The sequence below is a fragment of the Accipiter gentilis genome, chromosome 6, assembly GCF_929443795.1.
Source record: "Accipiter gentilis chromosome 6, bAccGen1.1, whole genome shotgun sequence".
In the NCBI taxonomy this organism is placed as follows: domain Eukaryota; kingdom Metazoa; phylum Chordata; class Aves; order Accipitriformes; family Accipitridae; genus Astur; species Astur gentilis.
Window position 1 is genome coordinate 27,281,255 of NC_064885.1, and position 27,576 is coordinate 27,308,830.

Below are 27,576 nucleotides of genomic sequence, written 5' to 3' on the forward strand. Positions count from 1 at the left end.
GGTAGTTGAAAGAATTAAGTGCTTGGATTTAGATCCATTTGTCTCTGTTTACTGGTTTGTGTTGTCTGGGCAAGAATAAATTTATTAGTATTCGATAGTCACCTGGTTTCTTTACCCTGATTCTGGAGACAAAAAGATAGGCTAAATTGAGGCTTAATCCCTATACTGCAAGAATAAATGATCTCTTCTTGAGATAATGCAGTTCTAAGGTACTGTCTTTGCCTGCCCAGGCACTTGGCAACTTACTCCCTAAGGGTCAGTGTTTCCTGTTCTATCAACTCTTGCTGTAGTGTTTTGTTCCCTTTAGGAAAAAATCTGCTGCAATTATGTGGCTCAGTACTTTATGTCCAGAATTACTCTAAGCTTGCTTTGATCACATTGAAAGGGGTTTTCAGAGGCAACCATCTCATGCTTCTCAACATAAAAGTTTGACATACATGTTGAGAGCTGCATGTTGAAGGATAAATTACAGCTAACATCAGCTGACAAGAATTGGCTTCTCAGAGTGTTTGTTTTGAAGAGTGCAAGTGTTAACTAAACACGATTTTTCTGGAGGAGATTCAAAAACCAGTGAGTCGGACTTTCAGTTGAAGTCAGTAAAGCTATGAACTCTGGTTTTGTGCCTCCACATGCTGCAAACATACACAATAACTCAACACTTCTTTAAGTGTATTGTACTAGAGTAACGCACAAAAAATTAGTTTGGTGATTCATATAACATAAATGTATTTTTTAAGTTTAAGGACACAATGGTAGGTAATTTTAACATGAAAAGGGAAATACATATGATTTCTTAAAGTATTCACGGAAGAGGAAAGTGGTACCCTCAGCAGCCGCCTGCTGCAGCGCTCACGGGGCCGTACAGCCTGATGCTGGGGTGAGCAAGGCCGCAGCTACTCTAACAGCTGGGAGAAAAACAGATTTAAGGGAAAACGCAGAAATGGGGACAATCAGTAGTTAGATGCTGGTGACGCGCTGCGGTGTGTGTTCTCGACGCCTCACCGTGTGGTGAGACGACGAGCTCCCCTGAAGGAAGCCCGCGAAATCCTCCTCACGGCTCCTGAGGGGCGCAGGTCCCATCCCCGGCCGACCCCGGCCCCCTAACTGCTGTCGGGAGGGGAGGTAAACCGCGGGGCCGCGGGAGGAGAGGAAGACGGGGCGGCGGCAGTGCCACGGGTGTCTCATCGCCCCGTGGGTCGCCACTGCCCCCCGCTCCCCTGCGCTCCGCTCCTCCCCGCCCACCTCCCGCTACCCCGCGCAGGGGCGACGCCGCCGTTGGAGCCTGCGCAGTGCGGCGGGGAGCGGTCGCCCTCCGCCCTGCCCTGCCCTGCCCTGCCCTGGCCGCCCGCGGTGCTGACAGCGCCGGGGATTGCCGCCCCGCTCCCTCGGGGGTGGCAGCGGGCGCCGGGGGTCGCGCCGCGCCGCGCCACCGCCGCGCCCGCGCTCTGATGGGCCTGGCGGAGCCGGCGCCATGGCCGCCTTGTACCAGAGCGCGGACTCGTCCGCCTCGGCCTCGCCGAACAAGCTGCTGGCGCTGAAGGACGTGCGGCAGGTGAAGGAGGAGACCACCCTGGACGAGAAGCTCTTCTTGCTGGCTTGCGACAAAGGTACCGACCCCGCTGCCTGGCCGGGCCCGGCCCGGCCCGCCGCGCCCTCGGGGAACGGAGGCCTCGGCCGCTCGCTCCGAGCGCCCGAGCCTGCCTCCGCCCGGCGGCAGCGGGGCGGCCCCCGCGGTTCGGGCCGGGGCTGGGGGTAAATCCTGCGAGTGCCCGCGCCTCGCACCCGGGGGGCGGCGGGTCCTCGCCGTGCCCCGCTGCGCGGCCGCTGCTGGGGGGCACCGCGGCCTCTGGCCTCGCCTCAGCGCCCGGCTCAGGAGGCGCCCCGCGGCGGGGCTGCCCTGCTCCGGCCCCGCAGCCCCGCCGCCTCCCGCTGTCCCCTGTACTAGCGGGCACGGGGGGCGGGAGGCGTTGGGCCAGCTCCTTCTGTGTTTGTGGGGGAGTGCGTTTTGTGTCAGAGGAGTGAATTGGGGGCTTTATCTAGACATCCCCAGAATGAGTGAGACTGGTTTCCTGTGATTTGCGCTGATGGTGGTGGATGGGAAGAGATTTTCCTTTCTACAGCATGCTACTTAGTTTAAGCATATATTTAGTTACCCTTGAGTAGAAGCGCAGCCTTAAGTCAAACTGATCTTAACATGTCTTAAGTGTTAGACTCTGAGAAAGGGTTTTAATCACGTGCTGAATGGTTATGTGTACTTTAGGACATAAGCACAGTTGTAGAAGCTGGTGTGTTTATATGCAGAGCTGTCTGCTGGTCGTGTGTTTAGGTTAGTTAATGGAGTAGTATTATTTCTGCAGTGATATTAGCCAGCCGGCTTAGGAAGTTTGTTCTGGTGTCCTTTCTGGTGAGATGCTCTGCTGGACAGCTGGACTGCCTGCAGCTGTGCTGTTGGTGTCGTCTGTCTTGAAGATCAGACCAAGCCATAGCTTTCTCCCTAAGTATGAACAGAGGCTTAGGGAGCTAAAAGGATGTGCAAGAAAGGTGTAAAAATAATAAAAATTGTCTATATAACATCTGGTTTAGCACTTTTGCAGAACCTCTGTATATTCTACTGCATACAGAAGTAGGCTACACTAAAGTTTGTCTGTTTTCTGGGGGTTTTTTTGTTTATACAAACAAAATAATTTGTTCCCCTAGAGACATAAATAATTCAAAACTTTTATCTTTGTTAAGAAGAATCAATTAGAATAATATGCAACAGGGCAGCCTGATGTGTCTATACTTCAGTCAAATAGGAAAGTGCAGCTTATGTACATCTTACTGTAGTTAGCTTTACTTGCTCCTCAAAGTTGCTAGCTTGAATTTTGTAATATTGCAGCATCATATCACACCTACTTTGATGATATATGTACAAAAATTGGAGTGATACAGAGAAGATGAATGTGGCTTCTGCTCAAGGAAGATGCAAACCTCTGTGTAGCATTGTAAAGAAGGTTTTTCTGAGTGTATGGCTTTTTTGAACCAAGAAGCCTTCTCTGATGTAGTTGAACTTAATGTTTCCTGTGTCTCCCAGGTTATGTATGAGCTGTTGCCCCAGTTTTGAAAAGTACCCATGCTTTTGTGTATGCTTGTTTTTAGGACTGGAGCTAAAGGGGTGGTTTAAAGTAGGTGCCTTAGTAAAGAGACCTCCCGAAATATCTTGTTTCCTCCCTGATGAGAGAAGGCTTATCTACCTTAACTTCTTAATTGTCTGATGTATTCATGTCTCTCGTCAGTTATGGAATGTTGTCTTGTTTGATGGTAGCTGGTACTTAAAATGTTCACATGCTTTTAGTGCTTTATAATAATACTAAGTGACATTCATGCGTTACTTGTGCAGGTGACTATTACATGGTTAAGAAACTCTTAGAGGAAAACAGCTCAGGCGAAATGAACATAAATTGTGTGGATGTGCTTGGACGAAATGCAGTTACCATAACCATTGAAAATGAAAACTTGGATATACTACAGCTTCTTTTGGATTATGGCTGCCAGGTATACAACACAAGTTATTGAAAATTTTCAGTGTAGTCATTGATCTATGTATTCTACTCTTTATATATCTTCTCTGTTAATCTGTCAGAATTTGGAAGGAAATAGAATCTGTCTTTATAGGCAGTTCAGTTCTTTTTCCATTTAGTAGCTATGAAAGTGTATTCTTCTCACTAATTTACTTTTCTAGGGGGATTTTATTGGCATAGCAAATGTATAGTAATATTTTCAATGATATTAACAAGTTGATTTTTACTTTAAATTTTAATCCTGTTGTAGAGATAATGTATACATTATCTTCAAGCAAAATAAACAGTATATAATCAGAGTGCATCATAATAAGAAGTGTAGAATGTCTGCAGACATCTCTTTGGCTGTGGAATATAACTTTGAACTGGTAGCACGGTTAGAAGAATGCATGTTATATTAGATGATCTTAAGTTAAGGCAAGCATGTGTTTCTGCAGTGCTTTCTTGTTAAACTTTGATCTGTGCTTGATGGCAGAGGCAGTTTCATACCAACAATACTTCCTTGACTATTTGCAACATTGCTGCTGCTGCTGGGAGAGTTGTAGCTATGGTAGCTTAAGTGTGTAAAACAGGGAAAAGTAGTATCATTTGTTAGGTTGTTTGATATTGGATGGGAAAAAAACCAGCAAACTTTCCCCACCCTGGATCTCCTTTTTAGTGGTGATTATAAAAGCTGTGTCCTTTTCTTTTATTTTTAAAATAAAAACTTGCATTTTCTCAAGTGAATTAAAAAGGATAATATGAACTCTAGGGAAAATTAAAAGCTGCTTAGCTCAGCGTAAGAGAAGTTTTAGAAGTAGTTACCAGCCCAGAAAAAAAAGCTTGCGTTCCTAGCTTTACCACAGAACTACAAATGTGGGGCTGAAGTATCCCATAACCCTGAGTTGTGTTACAGAGACGTTTGCTTTTAATGTTTTTAATAGCCTGGTAAACTCTCCCTTAGAATTTGATTTTTGCAAGTATTCTGCATCATCTTTGCTAGAAAGTAATTTCTGCAATTGGTTCTTCTGCTGTTTGTGCAATGAAACAAATTGTCAGTAATGCTATGTTAACTCCTGGAATGACAACCTGAATTTGTATCCTGATCATATGCATGGTGATAATACAGAACATCGGTTTTGTACTTTAAAAATAAATTTAAAAAAAATGCAGTTTGGCTTCAGGTTGACTCTATGCTGTTTAAGTTACTGCTGTTTTCACGTACGACTTGTTTTCTTTCCTTAGTCATCAGATGCACTTTTGGTGGCTATTGATTCTGAAGTGGTGGGAGCTGTTGACATTCTGCTTAATCACCGACCAAAAAGATCCTCCAGACCAACCATTGTAGTTGAGTGTTATTATTCCTTGATTTTTGTTTGGGGAGTGGGGGGCTGTGCTATTGCATTCTGGGTAAACGTAGTATTTAAAACAATGTTCTTAAATGAAATTCTGCACCTCTAAGGTGATAGAATCTGGACATTAGGGATTATTTTTATAGACTCTTTTGTCTTAAAGGATAGAATACATTATTTTGCTTTACTGCCTAAGGAATCTAGTGGCTTTGTATGTGCCAAATGCTAACAGATGCCTAGTTATTCCAGAAGAGAAAAAAATAGAGTGGTTATAAATCTTTTCTTGTAGACTGTTTGTGAGGTAATTAGCAGCCTTGATCTATAACAGGTATATTAATGTATTGAAGCTTTGTAGTAGATCTGTTGAGCAAATCTATAAACATCAAATATTCACCTTGAAATTAATGAGTTGAAACTTAGTTTGCCAGCACTCAAGTATCAAAGAACTGTTAAAAGCTCACAAATAGAAATGGAGGGAGGGAAGAAGTAAGGTGTTATATAACAGAGTATGGTACAGTCAGGAAATTTTTTCTGTGCTTAGAAAGTAAATATAATAATTTTTTTCAAACGAGAGCAAAATACACTTTTTAATATCATGCATGTATATTGAAGAAGGTGGACACAATGTCAGGTTTTCTATGTAAATAAATCATAAACGTTTCTGTGTCCTGTTTTTTTCCCCAGTATTTATCTGAGAGGTGTTTGAATATTGTTAGACATTTTTCCTTATTTTCATGTTATTATTTCATATTTCAATATTTTGAAGGAGAGATTCATTGTTGAACAGTCAAACCCCTTACATGGGAACACTGTAGTAGAACTGTATGTAATAAATTTAGATACTTCCTACATTTTATTCCAGAAACTAATGGAACGCATTCAGAACCCAGAATACTCGACAACCATGGATGTGGCACCTGTCATTTTAGCTGCTCATCGTAACAACTATGAAATTCTCACCATGCTATTAAAGCAAGATATATCATTACCCAAGCCTCATGCTGTAGGCTGTGAATGCACGCTGTGTACTGCAAAGAACAAAAAAGATAGTCTACGACATTCCAGGTAAGACTTACCAGTCATAGACAGTAATAAAAAAAAAAATAAATCTTTTCATAATTCTCTGGTATTGCTTGGGTCAGATGCGTATTTCCTTTTTCTCTTTAAGGTGAGGTTTATGAGTGGATTCCTCTAATATATTATAGCCTTTATTGTGAGAGATGGTAGTTCTTGGGGATGGGTTGTGCTTGAAAAGGCTGGTGGGAGGCAGTGGCTTTTTTTTCATTTTGGTTTTATATTCTTAGTCACTGTGCATGTGAAGCTAAGTGCCTTTCCTTTCTACTAGTTGTGTCACAAACATTCTAGCTATCTTTGGCTTGGGAGCATAGGAACTATGCAAACAAATTTTTCTTAAGTTAGTTAATACTTCGGGGGTTTTGAGCCAGAATGAGGAGGTGGATAATTCTGTATCCTGTTTCTAAAAGTGTTTATGTAGCATGAATTGATGAATGCAAACTAAGGACAATTTTTTTTCTGGTTTTTTTTTCCCCCCCCCAGTATTTTTGAAATTCAAAAGCTTTTTAATAAAGGCTCAAATGAGGAAAGGGATTTACCAATCTTAACGGTATTTTGTCTGGTTAACTTGACAACATATTTGAGGGTTGAATACAATGTAATATGTGAGAGAGGGTGAAAAATCACAGAGCTCGAAGATCATAAGTGTACTACGATTACCATATACAATTAATTATTATGTAATTACTCCAGTATGTATCCAAATGATAAATAAGGGAAGTCAAAGGATAATTGTTACTGGTATTGAGCTGCTACAGGCTACCTTCTGGTACCTGTAATGGCAACATCCATCTGATACCCCATGTTGTTAACTTCAGTATGAGAAAAGGTATCAGGGTATCCCAAGCAAACAAACAATAGAAACATTTGAGATAACAGCTCTTAGTTTAAACTAGAATGGATAACAGAGTTTGGTTTGGTGTTCATGAGTCACTGGTTTTGGAAAACATCCCTTCAAATGCTTTCCCTGCATTTTTTTGTGTGTGTGTGTGTTGCACACTAAAGCTCCCCACTGGTTTTAATTTAGCTTGTTAAAATAGAAGATTGCCTTAAATGCTTTACTTCCCTCTCTTATTTCCGCTTGAAGAACCATAAGAGCTACTGTATAACTCTTAAAATGTCGAAATTTTACCAATGCTGTTACCTTAACTGATGGCCTTCTGCTGATGTACTGATAACAGTTGAAGTAGTGAGGAAAAGAAGAGGGAACCGGTTTGTCCAATTTTTGATACTTCAAATAATAGGGATTCTAAATATGTGAAGGACAGTGTCTTCTGTGATATATCGCATTTAATGCTTGTAGTGTCTGATTTTAAGAAACCCATTGTTTTGTCTTTCAGCTGACTGTTCTATGCAAACTTTTGGAATAGGGTCTGATTTGAAACTGCTAATCAGATGAAACATTTTCATTTTGCTTGATATTCTTTTGTCACAGGTTTCGTCTTGACATTTATCGGTGTTTGGCCAGTCCTGCTTTAATCATGTTGACAGAGGAGGATCCAATCCTGAGAGCTTTTGAACTTAGTGCAGACTTGAAAGAATTAAGCCTTGTTGAGGTTGAATTCAGGTAGGAATTGAAAACACAAACCAACTTTAATACTTTTATGAATTTACACATATAGAAATGTGTATGCATTAGAAAAGGTTTATTCTTAATTTTTTTGTAATTGGAGTGTTTAAACTGATAATTAGACGTAATAACAAGTTATATAATTTATGCCTCATTAGCAGTCATTTTGACACTTTAATTACTTTAAATCCTTTTAGGTGTAGGCGGTTCAATGTGTATAGTTGCACCAACTGTGCAAATTTTGCTCTACTCTGGAAAAATAAATAGCAATTATGCTAAATGCTGACTTATTTCAAGATCACACACCTATTAATCATCAATATCTCATTAGTACTCTGCGCTTTTTTTTCCCTACATCAGGGTGGAAGTATGCAACACCTTTTTTATACTGACCTGACTCGTGTTGGGAGTTGTTTCGGGTATTGTTTCTTAATTTTGCTCCTTATATTATGAGACTCTGAACAGTGTGTGTGTATGTGTGTGTATATATATAAAATACATGCATGTGTGTAGAAGATTTTGTGCTGAAAATGCCTTGTCTATTTAATGAACATATGCTCAAAATAATTCTAAGTTTAAACTATGCAGGTTTCTACCATTTTGAAACTTACGAGCACAAAAGCATGTATTTTTTATGAGAACATGAAAGCAAGTGTTTGTATGGGGTAAAATTCTGCTTTCCTGAATAACATATGAATTTTCTGCTTTTATGTATATATAATCAGCTATAGTTTATAGCTGATTATCTTTCTTAATAAGAGCTAAACTGTTGCGTTTTTGTGATATGGTTTGGCACTAAAATAGACTGTGTGCTAGGTGAGACAAGCAAATAGTGTAGTTTATTTTCTTGTGTTTATTATATTCATAAATAGTATTCAGTGAATAGACTTTAATTTTCAGATGACAGGAATAAAGGAAAACCCAAACCAACTTCCCTTCCAGAAGGGAAAGTCCAAATGATGAATTGCCAGGGTCATATTTTGTGACTACTATGCCTTCTCGTGTCCTGGATATAATTCTAAGCTTTAACTCTGTATATGGAACTTATAAAATAATTTGTATACTGTAAGTCTGTTTCTCAATTTTTCTCTATCTAGTGGAGCTGCAAACTAAACTGAAGTGTAATTGTCATGTTGCATGATGAAACCTACTCAGAGTTGTCTTCAGAATGCTTGGAACTTGACATACGACTGTAGTGTGGTTGTTTTTTTTAATTTGTCTTAGCATAACATACAATGCGAACCAAAAATGGATAGTCAATGATTTAATGGAAAGTATGTGAGCAGTGTAATAGTATGTACTGTTTCTGTGTCTTTCAGAAATGATTATGAGGAGCTAGCTCAACAGTGCAAAACCTTTGCTAAAGATTTGCTTGCACAAGCACGGAATTCACGGGAGCTGGAAGTTATTCTGAATCACACATCTAGTGATGAACATGTAGACAAGCGAGGATTGTTGGAAGAGAGGATGAACTTAAGTCGCTTAAAACTTGCAATCAAATATAATCAAAAAGAGGTTTGTCTTTGCAGTAATTTGATAAGATTTCCATATTGAATTTTGCTAGTAATTTAATTGATTGTTCTGCCTCTAGACATAGAAGTGGAAATAAATTTGCAAGAGTTGTAGAAGAGATAGTAAAGCACAGAACATCTGCATGTGAAATAGGGAAATGATGCTGCAAGATACCGAGTATTTCTTCAGTATTTACTGTGGAGAAGAATGTAGTATTTTCTGTTTGGAGTATAGACTACCGCTCTTTTAGGAACAGCTCTGGTAGTGGTAACTGTTTGTTCAGATCCTCATTAAATCCTTGCCTAGGGAAGCGTGGATTCTTAGGTGCCATACATGATTTATCATCCTCTCATTTGTCATTAGCTGTTCAGCTTTGGCTCAGGCCTCGTCTGTGCTGTTCAGAATTATGTTAGACCTATGCTGGTATAACTGAATAGTGCCTCTGTTCCAGAATAGTAGCACCTTTTTATGCTATCAGTATGGAATTTATTTCATGCAGTAGGTCATTGTTGTCTTTGTCCCTTGACAAATTATAACTCTAGTTTTGCTATACTAGAAGGCAAATGGGTATTTGTGGGATTCTAGTACAAGGACTGGGGACAGAGAGAGAGTTTCCTTTCCATGCAAAATCCTTTTTCAGTTAGCATTTGCAGAAGGCATTATAATTTTGTCTGTTCTACATATCTAGGCTTAAACTGTTTGTGAAACTGCTAAAATACATAGTGTTTAAAAGCCGTAAGCCATAGTTACAGAATGTCCTAGAACCAGCATTACACACTTCTGGTATGCGTTAAACAAGCATACTGAAGTATTTCAGATGTTCTTCTGGTTTTAAGCATAGCTTGTTTTTACGACTGTGGTTGGAGAATAACATTTTTTGTGTGGTATGAGGAAAGTGTCTTTGCAGAATATGTTTTATTCCTGGCAGGTTTACAATAGAGACAGTTTTTTGTGATGTGTTCTAAACCGTGATGATAATATCAAGGTTCTTTTTGTTGATATTTTTTAAATTAAATGACAAAGCATCCTCTACTGAAATGTATTCTTTTGTAACTCCATGCCAATAAGCACCTGAAATTTGAAACTATATTTGCATAATCTACATAACCTTCACACCAAAATGATCTTCTTTTCAGGGACTGATACAACATAGTTTACTGTGTTTTAAAATTAACCCTGCTGAGTAGAGTCATAAAGACTGTAAGAACTGATATGTGTAAAACTGCTTGGCCACTTTACTCCTCATCTTACAACATGTTGTGTTTTACAGTGTGAATATTTCACAGTAACACTATCTTATTCTTCAGATAAGATCACGGTGCTTTATAATAACAGATAATGAAGCTGTCTGAGGTATGATGTTAGTTATATGCTAGATATCTAAATAATTAGAAATCAAAACTCATTCTTGACCTGAAAACCATTAGAAGTCTAGTATGTATAATTCATGGTTAGTTGCTGGTTTTAGAAGGAAATCAAAGTTATGGATGTTTATAATCATAATGTGTCCATTGCACTTTTTTCTCTTAAGAGATAGTTATTTCAACTTAATATTCTTGCCTTTTACTGTTCATTGGTAAATACACATAGTTGAAAATGATTTTTATTACTGTAAATTAGTAATCTGTATTAAGAAACCCAAGACTGATTTCTTGTTTTTCTTTCTTTTTTTCCCCCCCCCCAGTTTGTTGCTCAGTCTAACTGCCAGCAGTTTCTAAACACTGTATGGTTTGGACAGATGGCAGGCTATCGACGCAAGCACACGTGCAAGAAGATTTTGACTGTTTTGACAGTTGGTGTTTTCTGGCCAGTTCTGTCCCTGTGTTACTTGTTAGCCCCTAAATCTCGAGTAGGTCGAATAATTCACACTCCTTTTATGAAGTTTATTATTCATGGAGCTTCATATTTCACATTTCTGTTATTACTTAATTTGTACTCCCTTGTCTACAATGAGAATAAGAAGAATACAATGGGACCAGCCCTTGAGAGAATAGACTATCTTCTGATAATATGGCTGGTTGGTAGGTATGATTTGAGTATGTTGGATGACAATTGCTGATGTTGATTGAACAGTAATTATTTATACTATCTTCTTATGAAATTAGCATGTTACTCATTGCGTGACCGAAGTTTACTCTTTGGAGGATAGTGTTACAAAAAAAACCCCACCCAAACACATTTTGAGGAAGGGATGTGAAGTGTTAGAACTATCTCTAGTTATCACAGAAAGTGAAGTATCAGAATGTTGTAGGATCTAACTGAGGAGGAATGGGAGTTTTTCTTCAGAAGGACTAGTAGCATTCAGAGTGATGCAAGTGAGATTCAGTTGTGCAATAACAAATTAATGTAAAAGCTGTGTATCTTCCTAGTAATTTTAAAATTCTGATCTTTAAAAAAAAAAAAAAAAGAAAAAAGAAAGAAAGAAAAATAACCTGAAGGTTGTCCTGGGATAGAGTTAATTTTCTTCCTAGTACCTGGTACAGTGTGGTTTGGCTTTAGAGTGAGAATAATGTTGATAATACACTGATGTTTTAGTTGTTGCTAAGTAGTGCTTATCCTCAGTTAAGGATTTTTCATTTTCCCATGCTCTGCCAGCATGGGAAGGAAAGCTGGGAGGGACCATAGCCAGGACAGCTGACCTGAACTAGCTGAAGGGATATTCCATATTGTAGAATGTCGTGCTCAGTATATAAACTGGAGGGAGTTGGCTGGGACAGGTGGATCAATGCTCGGGCGTCGGTCAGCAGTTGGGGAGCAATTGCATTGTGCATCACTTTTTTTCTTGGGTTTCATTTTTCTCTCTTTTTGTTATATTCCTTTACATTACTATTATTATAGTTTAGTTATTTAACTGTTCTTATCTCAACCCACAAGTTTTACTTTTTTGTGTAGTTCTCCTCCCCATCCCACTGGGAGTGGGGAGGAATGAGCAAGCAGCTGCATGGTACTTAGTTGCTGGCTGTGGTTAAACCACAACAAAGGTAAAGCACGTGTGTGTTCCTCAGATTAATACTTTTCTAACAGGTAGGAGCCTGTCATCGACTAGTTTTCCTTGGTGCTAAGTTGAGGAATAAAATTAATTCAGACATCGCTTTAGATTTTTTCCAATGATTTTTCATGAATCGGTAGTATTATTTAGTATGTAGGTGGTTTAATCATTGTGAGTCAAACTTGTTATGTTTTTTCATCAGCCAGCAATCCACAAAACTTATAATTTCGTCCAGCTCTCTTTTACCAGAAGTGTTTGGACAATGCACGTAGATATATGGTTTAACTTTTAGATTGCCCTTTATGGAGTCAGTAGTTGCACTCGATGATCTGCATGGGTCCCTTCAACTCAGGATATTCCATGATTCTGTGAATTCTATGAAAAAAATAGCAGGAATGATCTGAGCTTCTTAATTATTTGTGTGTCTGTATATGGAATTATGCTAGAATCTGAATATTATAGTAAAGTTATTGTTTCTTTGAAAATCTAGCTAAGATCTTTTTGTAATCATAAAGTAGATTAAAAGTATTTGTGCATCATATGCAAGTTAATTATAATTTTCTGGTTTGTAAGTAGTTGGAGTAAGCATGCAGTTAGTCATAAAATCAATTCCTGCACTGTTTTCATTTCTATTTTAATATGCTCTGACTAGATAGAACAGGAGGATTCTGTACATTTTTGTTGGACTAATCCAACTTTAAAGAATTGCCAAAATTTAGGGTTCTGCAAAATCTCTTTCACAGTTGTAAATGTGAATTTTTTATGGTATTCTGCTCAGGTCAGGGAGAGGACTTTGAATATATACAAAATTGCCATTAACAGTAAGTAGTAAGTCAATCTTTCATGACTAATTCTTGATTTGAAAAGTGATTAATAATACAATGTGGACTTGTTGCAGCGTTGGAATATTGTTTAAAGAAAAAAGTGTATGTTGTGTATGTTTACGTATGCATACTCCATCATAGTCTAATAAATTGAAGGCGTGCATTTACCTCATCCTTGTCTTAAGACATAGAAACAAGTATTATTTTCCCATATTGTAATTTTCCATTTCTGTACATCATTGTCACCAGTTATCATAACTACCTGAAAGGACGCATGTTAATTCTGGTTGATGCAGTAGAGGGAGCACAGGTATCATTTTTCTTGAGTACTCGTGAACTTTTGTTTTGGTTGAAAACTCATAAAGCCTTTTAACATGTTTTTGTTGGTTCGTTTATGTTTGTTTTCACATTAAAATTTGGTAGATGAATTCATGGAAACTCATTCCTTAATGTAAGCTAATTAGATATGTATCATTTGGTTGACTGGACTTTTAAAAAGCAGTGATACAGTGGAAAACACCACAGTTTTTATCTAAGTAGTTGTGGGTGGTTTATTTGTTATTTTAGAGTGGGTTTTTTTGTAATTGTGATTCTTTTCATTGTTTAGCTGTATTAAAACTGTTGAGTTGTTCATGCAGATTTTGGAAATACCCAGTACCTCAGATACAAATGCATGCAGGTCTTAAAGGAAACTTGAAAGCTTCAAATGTAGAGTACAAGCCAGTGTTACGACTCCTCCTTTGCTTTGAGATTCAGTATCTGATTTTAAAAATTCTTTTGTTCCATCAAATCTAATGTAGGCAGAAAGTATGTCATTAGGTGGTCTTGGAAATTTTAATGAAAGCCCATAGAAACATTTTATTTTCTTAATGTAGTATTTTAACATGTGGATTTCAGATAGGATTGAAAAATGACCTAAAAGTAATGTAAATCATTAAAATCATGTTACTTTTCACATTATTGAATCTTAAGATTTTTTTAAATAGTAATTACATTTATAGCTTAAATGCCTATTTTGTAATCACATTGTACTGTTTCCTTACAAATATTCAGTGAGTTGAAAAGAATGTATTTTGAAAATGTGTGACAACATTAACTGGAATAAAAAGAACCAAGTTGAACAAGGATTTACCTACATTATTGTCTTCTATAGCCCCATTAAAATAGTTTTTAAAAATCAATGTCAAAATGGTCACAGCAGAATTTCTAACACTTAAAGTTAGCAGCTAGTTTTATGTTCTACTAGATTTAACTTTCAAAATCATGAATACAGTAATTCTCTTTTCCAAGTTATTGAGCCTAAGTCATACAAGTGTCTTCCCCAGCAAAAAAAAAGCAACAGAACTCTAATTCTTGTTTATGTAAATAACATCAATTATAGCATCTTCTACTTCTCCAACTCCTTTTACTGATTCTGTAAAAAATACATGGTGATCATTTGGAGGGGCGCAGAGGTTTTGGTTTAGAAATATTTTCTTTATAACCAGGAGGAAGAGAGATTTATCTAAGTCTTTTAACAAACTGTGTACAGCATGGGTTTTTTTTATTATGCCTTCCAACATAGCTGTAAAGCTGACTGAACAAATAAAGTCATGCATAAGTATCTGATTTATTTTTTTTTCCATTCACTGGATCTTGCTCTTAGTAGGCCAAAGTTTTAGAGAAGTTGCAAAGTCCTAAAAGCTGAACCAAGTCTAACAGTTTTTAACTACCATTTATATACATGATGCTTTTCTTCTTGTCCTAAATATAGCAGCATGTATCTGAAGTACTCAAAAACCCATTAAATAACTGATTATTCATAGAAATGAAAGGTGCCATTATATTTCATCTAACGGTCTTTTCAGGTTTTATAAAAATGTCAAATCTGTGAGAGACATTCAGTTAGTAAAATTCTTAGCGACTGTAATTTTCCATATAGCCAGACATGATTAACAATGGCAAAATTCATTTTGCTAAAAGGATCCTGAATATTTAAATGTATGTTGCTCTAAGTTAAACTTCTGATTTTTGTAATCTTAAATCATCGTCTCTTTTCTCTGCTGTTATTGAATATCGGTTAGGGTAGGAAAAATTTCTACTTTTTGGATCTTTTCGGTAACAGTTACTGAGCTCATTATTCTTAAAAAATATTTTATAATACCTACATACTTCCAAAAAATACTTGATACTTTATATAGCAATGTAATGCTTTCTAGGGTGCTTTTAGAAAAAGTTGAATACTTTTCATTCAGAAAAAGCATTTGTATTCTAGCCGTCTACCTTTATTTAAATTTGACCTTTTCCTGTCTAATTTTTCTTCTATTCATTCCCTCTCATGCCCTTTTTTTATTGGAGAATTTGTTTCTTAGTTGGAAAGTAGGCTTGGAAAGGTTAAACATCTTGTTGCGTTATGATTAATGCTTGTAATCCAATGCAATGCTTTTAGTAAATTTACTTGATTAGTCTACTTCTTTCTCTTTGCTAAAATATCATTTACAAAAGCCAGTCAAAGGTGCTTTAGTTGTAAAAGAATATCTATTTAGTGCAATGGCTTGACTTCACTGGCTTTTTTTTTTTTTTTTCCTGCAGGAATGGTGTGGTCAGATGTTAAAAGACTCTGGTATGATGGTTTAGAAGACTTCTTAGAAGAATCACGTAATCAGCTTAGTTTTGTCATGAATTCCCTGTATTTGGCAACTTTTGCTCTCAAGGTAGTTGCCCATAACAAGGTGAGCACCCATCTTCATAGATCTAAAGCTCCTCTGGGACTGACTGGGCAAATATAATTTTAGTACATTGCTGTAAAATATGTGGAGATGTGTTACGTCTGGTATGTTAGTAGTAGTATGTTGTAGTTCAGTGTACTACATTAGTAATAGCATACTATGTGGGTACTGTTTAGGCTTCCAAGTTAGGTGTTCTATGTGGTATATGCTGTGTAGTTGTCAAGATCTCTGGTCTTGTTGCATTTGGGGGTTGAAAGAGAAGTTGATGGGTAAATGGGACTTAGAAAACGCATCAAGACATGTCCAAGTACTCAGGGACCCCAAAGAGAGCTGATGTCTTCCTTGTAAGAACTGGCTGGTCTTCCAAATGGCTTGATGGGAAATCTCCTCATACAGATCATCTGATTTTGCCTTTGAGTTCGCCTGATTCCATAAATCAGTACTATGAAGAAAGCTAATAGTAACATCTGTGTTTAGGTTGCCTAAAGCTTTTTGTTACAGAAAGCTTTATTTAGCTTTTGATCACATATGCTCAAATGTCATAGGTGGTTGTGGGATTTCTTTTAATTGTTTTTAGTTTGGTGGGGGTTTTTTGGTTGGTTTGGGGGTGTGGGGTTTCGTGGTTTTTTTGTAGCAAGCAAAAAAGCCTTGAGACCATAGAGGAGCCTTATCTTTTATCTCTGAAAAGCCATCTGGATTTGATTGAAGATACAAGTTCTGAAAATGATCATTCTCATTCTGTTGCATGTGGTGTTAGCTGCGCAGCATATGGCAAGCTGCCAGACCAATTGAATATGAATATTTTAGCAAAATTTAAGCCAGTGCAGTAGCACCATTATTTTGTATTGCAAACTGTGAGTTGACAGCTGTCTGGTGGTTGGGAGGGGAATAAACTGGTTCAGTTCTTTCCAGCTTGGTGTTTGGCTCATTTCCCTATCCTTGCTTGATTCAGAGGCTGGTAATCATTTGGAAAGGAAAGCTACATTTCTTGGAAAAAATAGAGAGAGAATGCCATGTTGGGCTGCCTTCCCAACCATTTGCTTTGCAACCAGCACTTTTGTAGTAGTAGTTCCTTTGCTGAGATAAGAGTGCTTTGCTACTAATTCAAGTTGTAACCTTTTTGAAGATGCAGGACTCCTGCCCTATGTAAAAAGGCACAGGCTGGCTTTTTTGCCACTTTTATATGGCAAAATTTCTTTTTATAGTTTATAAATTATTTAGAAAACCAAATAAAAATGGTTGTTTTACATCCTAAGCCCATATTGTAGGCACTGGAGGTGTAAGAAATAAAGGAAGAGTGTCTGTAGCACAAGGATTTGTACACATGCAATTGCAGTGTATAAAAACATATTTATCCCTGTTTCTTGCCATCTTTGTGCAGCGTACTTTTGGGCAAGTTATTTTAAAGCTGGTTTGAGTTCCTTAGTTTTTGAATGTACATTTTGAGACAGTAGAAGCTGGTAATATAAATGTCAAATTTTTTCAGCAAAGCCACAAGTTGGGGATCTGTGGATATTATGTGACTAGTTGAATAGTATCTAGTGGATATACTTTAAGGGTGTGTTTACACCAACAGTTTACTTGTGATTTCCATTCTCTGTAGTCACTCATAAAATCCATTGAAAGAACCCCAGATCCTAAGTCTTTCTAAAATGTTCTAAAACTGATTAAGACCAGCTGTCAGCACATTGCACTTGCATGTGTACATTAGTTTTCTTAGCAGCATTTTAATACTGTTTTTGACTGAGGCCTATTACACTAGGCAATGCATATGTTTATAAAGTACATGAGTCCCCATTTCAACAAACGGTGCAAAACAGAGTAGAAGGGAAAGCAGAACAGAGGAATAAATGGTTTGCTGACCGCGTGAGTGGCAGAGTTAGCTGTTAAATTTAAACCATCTGATTTCTGGCTCCCTCTGGAATGGCTTTTAAAATGCATTTTTCTAAAGAGTGAGATATCTGAAAGAGGTAAGCCATAAATGAATCCTATGTGTTAATTTCTTTTATGCTGTCACCTGTTCTGGAGGCAGAAGTAGGGAGCAGTGCATAGGTGTATTTCTGTATATATAATGTTAGTAATCTCAGTTTGTCCTTTTTATATTGCAGTTTCATGATTATGCTGAAAGGAAGGACTGGGATGCATTCCATCCTACCCTAGTGGCAGAAGGTCTTTTTGCTTTTGCTAATGTTCTTAGTTATCTGCGTCTCTTCTTCATGTACACAACCAGCTCTATTCTGGGACCGCTCCAGGTGAGTATCATTACTGTTTGAGAAAATTAATGCTCTTAATTTGCTATGAAGAGTCTTACTGAAAAGACAAAAAGAAGAAATTAAAGAAAGTCAGCAAGTAGAAAGTAGAAGTGATGCTGCATTGAAGTTTGGGTTTTTTAATCTCATGTAAAACATACTGATTTCAATGGAAAAAGGTATGAAAAAGAATGGAAGCCCTAGTGTAGTTCACTTTCTTATAATATTTTTCAATAACTTTACCTATACTGTCTTTCTGTATTCATCTGTTCTTACCTTAATGTACTGCATAAGTGTCTGCAGTTTGAAAACTTTAAGGATCAGGTTCTTCTGTAAAGTTCTGTGCAAATGATCATCCTAACTTCTTATCTTTAAAAGAAAGATGAATGAGATGTGTAACAAGGAAGAGTAATCAAAAGCATTTCTGTTTATGTCTGTGATCTCACTGAAGTTGCACATTGAGTTGAATTGTGCAAATTGCTTTGCTTTGAAAAATACAAATATCTCAAGAGTATTGAAATAGTCGTCTATTTATAGCCAGTTATAAGAAGGGATAACAGCTTTATTCTTACTTGGAATTTGCTGGAGCCCTCCAGTGAGTAATAATGAGAGTAAAAACCCCACATTTTAATTATGTAATGTATTTAATTCAGTCATCCAGAGATGGTGGGGAGAAGCATTAACAGTCTTGGGTTGTGATGCTGGAACAGCAGAGACCACAACAGTTTCTAAGCTGAATTCAGATTTTTCACTTAAAGTTGGAATTTAGCCTGGTTTTGTGCAAAGAATTTAATTTTCTTTTCCTGAATTGAGAGCAGACATGGAGTTTTCTACTGAGTTTTATGCCATGTAGTGGTTTTTTTGTTAGCTTGTTTTTTTTTTTAAAGCACAGATCCTCTCATATTAGTCTTGGTGCTATTCATCGTAATAAACTTAAGATAAACTGGGTGGACTTGAGGGTGCAATATGACACTATACAGAAGGTCTAGTACCTTTGGGGATAGGGGAGGAAACCTGGATATTATTAAGACATCACATTTAGGATGCAATTGCCTCCCTCGGTCCTTTTTAGAGTAATAGGAGAAAGAAAGCTTCCTTCTAGAAAATACTGAGAGTAGAAACCACCCCTTATTCCACTAGCAACGTTTTTTTCCCTTCTGTGTTTTTTCTATTCAGCTTAAGTCCTCAGCACTGACTGATTTTGTTACTTTGCCAGAGAAAAGCCCTAACAAACTAAAGCACCTGATAGTAAAAGCATAGCTTACTGAAAAAAGCTTTGCGTAGGTATACTTTCAGCTTCTCTGGCCTCGCTTCCTGGGAGACTTATGACGACAAATCACATCAGACAAATCACTGTTAGGTTGTACTGATGGACTCCCCCCCGCCGCCCTCCCCCCCCCCCCCGCCCTTATTTATTTATTTATTTCCATGATAGAATTTAGTTAATATAGCTGGTTGTCAGCATCGTCACTGGGTTTGCAATTGTCTTTTGAATAAAAAGACCCTTGGAATAAATAGGGTAGTCATCCAGTGATCATAGCGATGGAATTTGTCCTAATAGGTCAAATCAACGCTTTGTCCTCTCTTCTAGTTTTAAGAGCTTTGTGGCAAGAGGATGACCTGAAAGGAAGCTGCAAGAAACATTATCACTATTAGGCATAAAGGCAGAATAAATATTTGGCAACTCTTATTCTGCAACTAGAGCTATACTGAAGGAGGTTCTGAAGTAAATAATTTTGGCTCAGATCACTAGGTCTTATATCAAGGCTTAAGGTTCTAGCTGAAAACCTCCAGCTTGATGGTTCAGCTCATTTTAATGAGTTAGAGTACTTAATCTTGCTGCATGAATAATTAACTTTTAGAATATTTTTGTTTCATATAGAATAGTGCTTCCTTGAAAGAAAGCAAATCACTTTTTAAAATTGGTCTTTTTGACATCATTGTAAAAAGCACTTTGAAAAGAACGTTCATAGTTCTTGTAACCAGTTTTATATTATTGGAAGATGCCTGTTTCTCCTCTCAGGGTTTTGTTTGTTTTACTTCTTGCCCTTTTCTCTCTAGCTGTGACTATGTTGCTGGAAATTATTTTTATATTTTTTCTTTTATACATTTTTAAATGGAAATGTACTTGCATACTTTGAAAAAAATACTGAAGTATTGATGTTGCAGTAAGCATTAGGCTTGTTACACAAATGGATTGAACACTGAAGTCTCTCCACATTTTAAAGAGATTCACTGTTTAATGTGCATATTTATTTATGTACTAGATCTTTCACAAGTTTTTTTATTAGGAGGCTATGTTATGAAATTTTCCAAGTAAATAAAAACAGTCAACAGTCACCCCATTCAGTGGCACACTGAAGCTTATGTTATTACTGTTGGCCGGTACAGCTTGTGCAACAACTCTTACAGTATTTTCTGAAAGTAGGTCACAAAGTTCAAATGGTGGCAATCAGAAATGGCATGGAAACCCAACAGTGTGTGGGAGGGAAGGCAGCTATGTTCTCTTGGCTATTAGAGTTATTTTTAAGCATTCAGTTACTTATTGATTAATAAAACCTATTTTAATGCAGATTTGTAAGCTGGCTGTGTGGTGGTGTTTATTATTAACAGAAGATAGAATAATATTCCCCTAGATTAGATCTTTAGATTTCAAATGCTTAGATATTCTAAATACTTAAAAAGGAATAGCATGACTACATGAAGAAAACAAGTGGTATTTGGGCTGTGTTACCACACTGTTCCAAATAGAGTATTTTTGGGTGGTTTGCACTTTTTATGCATTCCTGTTTCATCTACTTTGTCTCTCTCTTGCCTGCAACCATGTGTCAGTTAAAGGGTAAATGCTTTGTTGGTGGTGTTGTTTTGGGTTTTTTTCTTTATAGGGTTAGATGTGATGAAACAGTAGAATGGGGATTGCATGCATGCTGTGACCAAACGATAGAATTACTGCGTAGCTCTGCCTACAACTGCAGATTCTCCATGACTGTGGCAAACTGCAAAGAATCAGAGAGAATCTGCTGTGCAACATGGGTACTCAGTGAGTTTCCAGCAGCATGGCAGGGAGCAAGAGCTGGCACTTCACCTCCCAGTATACTTGTACTTGCAAAACCTGACCATACATTTCTGGACTATGATTTGGTACAGATTGTGATTCATATAGGATCAGGCTTTCCACATACTGATTTATATACAGGATTAGATTTACCTGACCCCATTTTATATGTTTGCATTCTTTATAATAGTATTGTTCTCTGAAGAAGTACGTAGGAAGAGTAATTTAAATTATGTAAACAGTTTATGCTGTGTCTGTGAAAAATTTACACTTATAACAAAAGCAAGTCGAGGTCTTCTCTGTGTTTGAAAAATGCACAAGCATAATTTTATTTCTTTTAAAGATGCTGTATTTGTACTGTTGCAAACTTCTGTATAGGATATTTTGAAATGGAAACTAACGATCTGAATTTAGTGTCATGTCTTCTATACTTTACACCCTTTAATTTTCACATGCTTATACACCTACACATTGTGTATATTTAAAATCTTACATAAAACATACAGTGAATTAATTCTGTGTTCTGCAGATGGGCTTTGGTATACTACTTTTTGATTAGTGATGAATTATGTTTCCAAATGTTTTGATTAATTCACTGTCCTTATTAAGTGTTTTCTTAACTTTCTATGACAGTATTTATGTTCATATGCATTTCATTTACTGCTTTTATCTATTGACTTGTGAGTTCCTTATTATCATTGGTATTACAAATAAAGAATAAGGTGTACATACTATTGCTTATGGTTAATGGAAGGGTATAAGCTTATCAGGTGATGCTAAAACTACTTAAATTTTCTTATTAACATCTAGAATTTTTCACTGATAAATGGTACAAGGTTACCTCCCGAATTTGAGGTGTGTGTAGCATTTTAAATTTTAAGTTAAATGTTTAAAATGTAAATAGATTTTGTTGTTGTTGTTGATTAGAGGCTGAAGGAGAGAATACAAACAGGAATAACTACATGGTTTACTAAAATTGGAAATAAATCTATTTCACAGATTTCAATGGGGCAGATGCTACAAGATTTTGGAAAATTTCTGGGCATGTTTCTTCTTGTCTTGTTCTCATTCACAATTGGATTGACACAACTTTATGATAAAGGATTTACTGTAAATGAAGAAAAGGACTGTGCGGGTATTTTCTGTGAACAACAGAGCAATGACACATTCCATTCGTGAGTTTGATATCTATGAAATAGCTGTATTGTTCTAGCCCTTAATTCCTAATAATTAAACAAAACAGAAATTTTTCACTGAACTTGAATTTACATTAAGTAAACTCACTTTTGGTCCTTGATTTACCTAACCAGATTTTTTCTTGTTTTTCTAGGTTTATTGGCACATGTTTTGCTCTGTTCTGGTATATATTCTCACTGGCACATGTAGCAATCTTTGTCACACGTTTTAGCTATGGTGAAGAATTACAGTCTTTTGTGGGTGCTGTTATTGTTGGTACCTACAATGTGGTGGTTGTGATAGTATTAACTAAACTCCTTGTGGCAATGCTTCATAAAAGTTTTCAGCTGATAGCAGTAAGTGGTTTCTGATTAATTACCAATAATTGCTAGTTGTATCTTTGGATTTTATACAAATGTATTCCTATGATGTGTAAACTAATCTACAGACCTCCATGGATGAGTGCTGTCTCTGAGCTCACAAAGGGCATCTTTCCTTCAGATATGAACCTTTTATTATATCCAAATAAAATGGGTACTTTGCATGTTGAATATGTGCAAGTATTTGGCCCTCTGGGAATTGAAGACTTTCTTGTTACAATGCCTGTTCAAGTCCAGATGCTATTCTTGATAAGGTGTGGTGCTGGGGCATTTGGTAGGGGGTTTATACCTTCATAGCTAAATTTTGTATTTGCACTACAGTATATGGTGAATTGAAGATATATGTTTTCATTAAAAAAAATTAAAATACTATATAATCTATATATTAAAATACTATATAATCAAAGTTAAATAATGGTCAGTTTTTCAGGTATGAGAAAATCAAACTTATGAAATAGCCTGTTAATATTTTTGCTTCTGATCTCTGTTAATGTTTCTGATGCTTTAGAATCATGAAGATAAGGAATGGAAGTTTGCTCGTGCCAAGCTTTGGCTTAGCTACTTTGATGACAAATGCACACTACCTCCACCTTTCAATGTTATTCCCTCTCCCAAGACTATCTGTTACCTTTTCAACAGTCTCAGTAAATGGATCTGCTCTCATACATCAAGTGGCAAAGTGAAACGTCAGAACAGCCTAAAGGTAAGAAATAATTGGGAAAGCTGTAGGCTCTGAAGCTGGAAAGGTGCTGCTTGCTAAAACGAATCAGCAAGTTGCTGCATGAAGCTGCCTGTCACATGGTGAGTGCTACTAAGATAAATAGGAACTATAGAATAATGTGTGTTGCGTCCAAAATATAAACAGATAAGTCTTACCTATTTCTACTTAAGTAAGATTCTATTAATTTTCAGTTTTGTGAATTTCAACCCCCTTCCTTCCAACCCCCAATTCCCCCAGAAATAGTCTGGAAAAAAAGCTTTGACTGATTTAAAACTCATAGAAACTTCAAGGAATTATGTGCTAATCTCAGAAAAGGTGAGGTTAGAGTATTCTTTGGGGAAGGTAATTGGTTTTAAACATGTTACAGAAGTGTCAAATAACCAAAATGGATCACTGAAGCATCTCATTGTTGGGGGGAGGGATTATTTTTTTTTCTTCAATAAATGTTTTTATTATACCCTGTAATTTTGCATACTAATTTTGCATCTTCCTGCTGATAAAAATAGCATCAAATAAACTAAATTCAGAGACTTTATGGAATGTGCACTGACAAAAACTCTTAATTGCCCATAGGACAATTAACCAAGCCAGGTAGATTAAAAATGTTCAGTTTTGCTGGTACAGCAGATTATAATTTAATTTAAATTTTGCTGGCAATTTACATGCATTGTGTATTTGTGCACATCAGGATATTTCTATAAAATAGCTTTGTTATTTTGTTCATATTCTGTGTATAACTGTATACAGGCTTTAGGATTCTAAAACCACTTTTCTATAGTTAATGTGTGGTGTTTGTTTAAAGGAATGGAGAAATCTGAAGCACAAGAGAGATGAGAATTATCAAAAGGTGATGTGTTGCTTAGTCCACCGTTACTTGACTTCCATGAGACAGAAGATGCAAAGTACAGATCAGGCAACTGTGGAAAACCTAAATGAATTGCGGCAAGACTTGTCAAAATTCCGAAATGAGATGAGAGACCTGCTTGGCTTTCGAACTTCTAAATATGCTATGTTTTATCCAAGAAACTAAGGCCTAATTTTTAAACAAAAAGTGTGTACTTTTAGATACCTATAGGTGAAAGTGTTGACCCAATTTTGTTGCCAGACCAAATAGAAAAGAAGATTATTGCACAATAATACATCTGAAAATGCGTTTGCATGAGTTGCAGCTAGATGTGGAAGTGGTGAAAATAAATGCAAAAACAGAGTAATTTTCTTAGGCTCTTAATCTTAGTGTGTATATAAAATCTGTTTATAGGAATTTTTTTAATGTTCCTCAGACTGTGGCTGTCAGGTGTCAGAGCTTCATAACTAGCACAATGTGTTTATTTCTTCTATTTTTGCTGTTTGTTCCTTTTTGATACTTGTTTTTCAAGTTGTGGGAGAAGATAGGCTTTTTAAAACAAAAATCCAGCCTATGTTTATTTTTAATAGAAAAGTCAGATATAGAATAATAGAGAATTTCCAGCACAGCTGGAAATTGTTTGACTGTAGGTTACAGTGCATGCGAAGACTGTATGGCTTTAAAAGAGGCAGTTCTAGTGCCAAGTTTTGTATGTTAACATTGACTGTATACTAACATTTATAGAATACAGAAAATCAAGTCATCAAGACTCTTCCCTTTCATGGGAACATTGACATTTTGAGCTCAAAATAGACCAACCATTTCTTGAATGTTTATGGTTATGTGTAAGACAATCAATTCCTGTTTGGATTTTTCAGCAGTGCCTCAAAAGTATGTTTTACTACACATGTTAAGATTGGGAACAGAATTTTAAAGATAACCTGTGAACTTTTAAGATCTAGTATCTTGGGGTTTTAAAATCTGGATGAGAAATTATTTGAATTATTAAAACCTGTGATTTAACAAAAATGAGGTGGAGCATGTGAGTGCTATTGTTTGCAATGCTGAACAATTCCTGTGAAACACTGTACACTTCTTTCTGTGAGAACATATATTGAATCTGGTCATTGGACAAGATGTAGTTTAGGAGGGCCTGCTTTAGACAGGTTTTACTTATCCTACTTTTAAACTTGTCTTTCTTTTTTTCCTTTTTTTTTTTTACCACAGTTGTTGCCAAGCTAAACATTTTTTTGTGTCAGGAATACTATGTTTTGTGAAAACATGTGATTTGACTTTGCTTACAATGGACAGTAAGGGCTTTGTGGATTTTCTGTGCTAGAGGGTCCTATATGGCTTTATATGCTTATATATAATTCAAGTTGACAAACTGTAATTGAGAAATGCGAGATTCCTGTATTTTTAAGTACAAAATAAGTATATTTATGACAACTAAAGGATTGGTTGACAATTTTACTGTTACAATGCTGCTCTTCTAAAATGGTCTTACGTTGAGAAGGCGCAGGTAGCCATAGTGGTCTTTGACTACAGTTGATTTGGGGAGGTTGATATGGTGGAGGCTTATATGAATGTTTACTTTTTTGAAGGAATTCTTATAAAACTTTCTTGTAAAGGTAATATATTTTCTGTACTATGAAATTATGTATATCTGAACTAGGGTTTAATACTCTGCTTCTAGAAGTCCTGTAGTATAGAGGGATTCTGGTAAGTGTTGGCTTTTCATGTGAATAAGCAGCTAACCTCTTGTGTTCAAAGCAAAGAGGTCACTGAATTTTGTATTTGGACTCGGATCTCTTGTTTGAATTATACATCAACATAAAAACTATGTGCTGTGTATGTTACGTATATCCAAGAAAGGAAGCAGACAAATAAAAGCTCTTTGAAAAATATGGTTGTATTAATATTAGTCATATTTGAAACACATTGTATCAGGTACCACATTGAAAGTAATTTCTTTCTCATGTTAAGCTAATAAGTTTAAGGAAGGTAGCTGGTGTTAATGTGTTACTACCTTTTTCCGTGTGGACCTATCTTGTTAACTTTAAGTTCATTTAAATGGCTTCATGCAGTGCCATGAACTGATACCTGAGCTAGTCCCAAACAAGTTAGATTGGGTTCTAGATGCACTGTTAGCTGCTTGACACTTGGCTCATGCTGGTAATTCTTGTGGGAAACTTTGTGTGTTTATCTGTATGAAGCAGCATGCTAATGTAGCTATTTCTAATTGCTTTTGATATGTTAAGCAGAGTCACTCAGAGCTAGCTCAGTCACTGTCCCGTGGCACTGTGTTCTGCTACAGTATAGACATGTCCTTGGGAAGAATTGTCTTACTTCAAGGCACTTTGGGGGGATTTGGATTGGAACTGGGGGTTCTGAGTTTTTATTTGTCCTTGAAATACGTACCTGTAAAGTGATAGTACCAGAGAGAAGTTTGTTCTCTGTAGGACCTTAGTTGTATGACACTTTGCATCTCTGCCTTGGTTCTTGAAAGCTGTTGCAGTCTTCCTATCGGCTACTAATCATACCGAGTGCTTTGTACTATTTAGTCAGTTTTGTCTTGCCATTTAGATTTTCCTAGTTCACATGTATTAAACATGCTATTGCTTTCCTCATTTGGTAATTTAATACTGGCTGTTCCAGAAGTAGTCTGCAGATGTTGGGGCTCCAAGATCTCCCTTATGCACACTCACAGAACAGTTCTGGATTTGCACAGAGATAAAATTTTAAGTGTCTGTGATTCTTCTTTAAACTGGGATGTCAAAGAATTAAGTTTGAAGAAGCTGGAGTTTACTTGGCTATTGGATTCAGAATTTTTTTATACAAATTGTAGTGGAAGTCATGAAAGGACTAAGCGGGTTTTTTGAGACTACTGAAAAATACTTTTTCTTTCATATTAATGTTTGATTTGTCTTAGAGCTAACTTTGCTTTGATGAATGAAAAATGGAGATGGAAATTTTCATGCTACCTGCATTTGCAGTAGAAAGGTCAAAACCATTCATTACTGAGTCGGCTTTCTTTCTGCTCTTGCTAAACTATGGTTTTGATGATTGTTTCTGTTGAAATGATTTCAGAAGTTTTATTGCAGTTACATAATTTTGATTCTGGTTGCAGGTTGGATTTTAAATGTCTGAAGTTTACAGTCACTACATGTACTTTTAACAACCTGTAATGGTTACAAAACATAGGTAACAACTTGAGAAAACTGGTACTGCTCTGTGTTTCTTTAAGTCCTGGCTCCTGTTGCAGGTCTACTGCTGTCTGTGCTTTGATTTGGGGAAGAAACTAGTCTACAGGGAGTGTTGAGAAGAGCAGGCAGGAGCTTTCCCTACCTGCCATTTGGGAGACGAGGAGCAGTCTGCCAGACTCTTCTTGCCTCACTGGAAAAAGCTGCATGACAGATGGTCATGTCATCGTAAATAAAAATAGATTACTGTAGTTCAGGACAGTTCCGAGCATGATTTCCACATTGCTTCTCCCTGGGCTGCTGCTGAGAAATGCCGAGAGCACTGTGCATAAAACCCCTTAATCTGCATAGAAATCAATACTGGAAAATTAAAATTACAA

General features: G+C 36.9%; 1 protein-coding gene and 1 non-coding gene across 2 annotated transcripts; both read left to right on the top strand.

The window, feature by feature from the left end:
* The first annotated feature begins 1,254 nt into the window (after window positions 1-1,254).
* On the top strand, window positions 1,255-25,898 carry TRPC1 (transient receptor potential cation channel subfamily C member 1). Its single transcript, XM_049803165.1, has 13 exons — window positions 1,255-1,607; window positions 3,380-3,534; window positions 4,785-4,886; window positions 5,754-5,956; window positions 7,401-7,532; window positions 8,855-9,050; window positions 10,732-11,068; window positions 15,432-15,571; window positions 17,677-17,820; window positions 21,872-22,047; window positions 22,203-22,404; window positions 22,937-23,131; window positions 23,952-25,898. The coding sequence occupies exons 1-13, from the start codon at window positions 1,472-1,474 to the stop codon at window positions 24,177-24,179; spliced, it is 2,346 nt and encodes a 781-aa protein (XP_049659122.1). The 5' UTR covers window positions 1,255-1,471; the 3' UTR covers window positions 24,180-25,898.
* Window positions 2,883-2,999, top strand: LOC126040112 (U6 spliceosomal RNA). Its single transcript, XR_007506532.1, has one exon. It is a non-coding gene; the product is annotated as a U6 spliceosomal RNA (small nuclear RNA).
* Window positions 25,899-27,576: the final 1,678 nt, after the last annotated feature.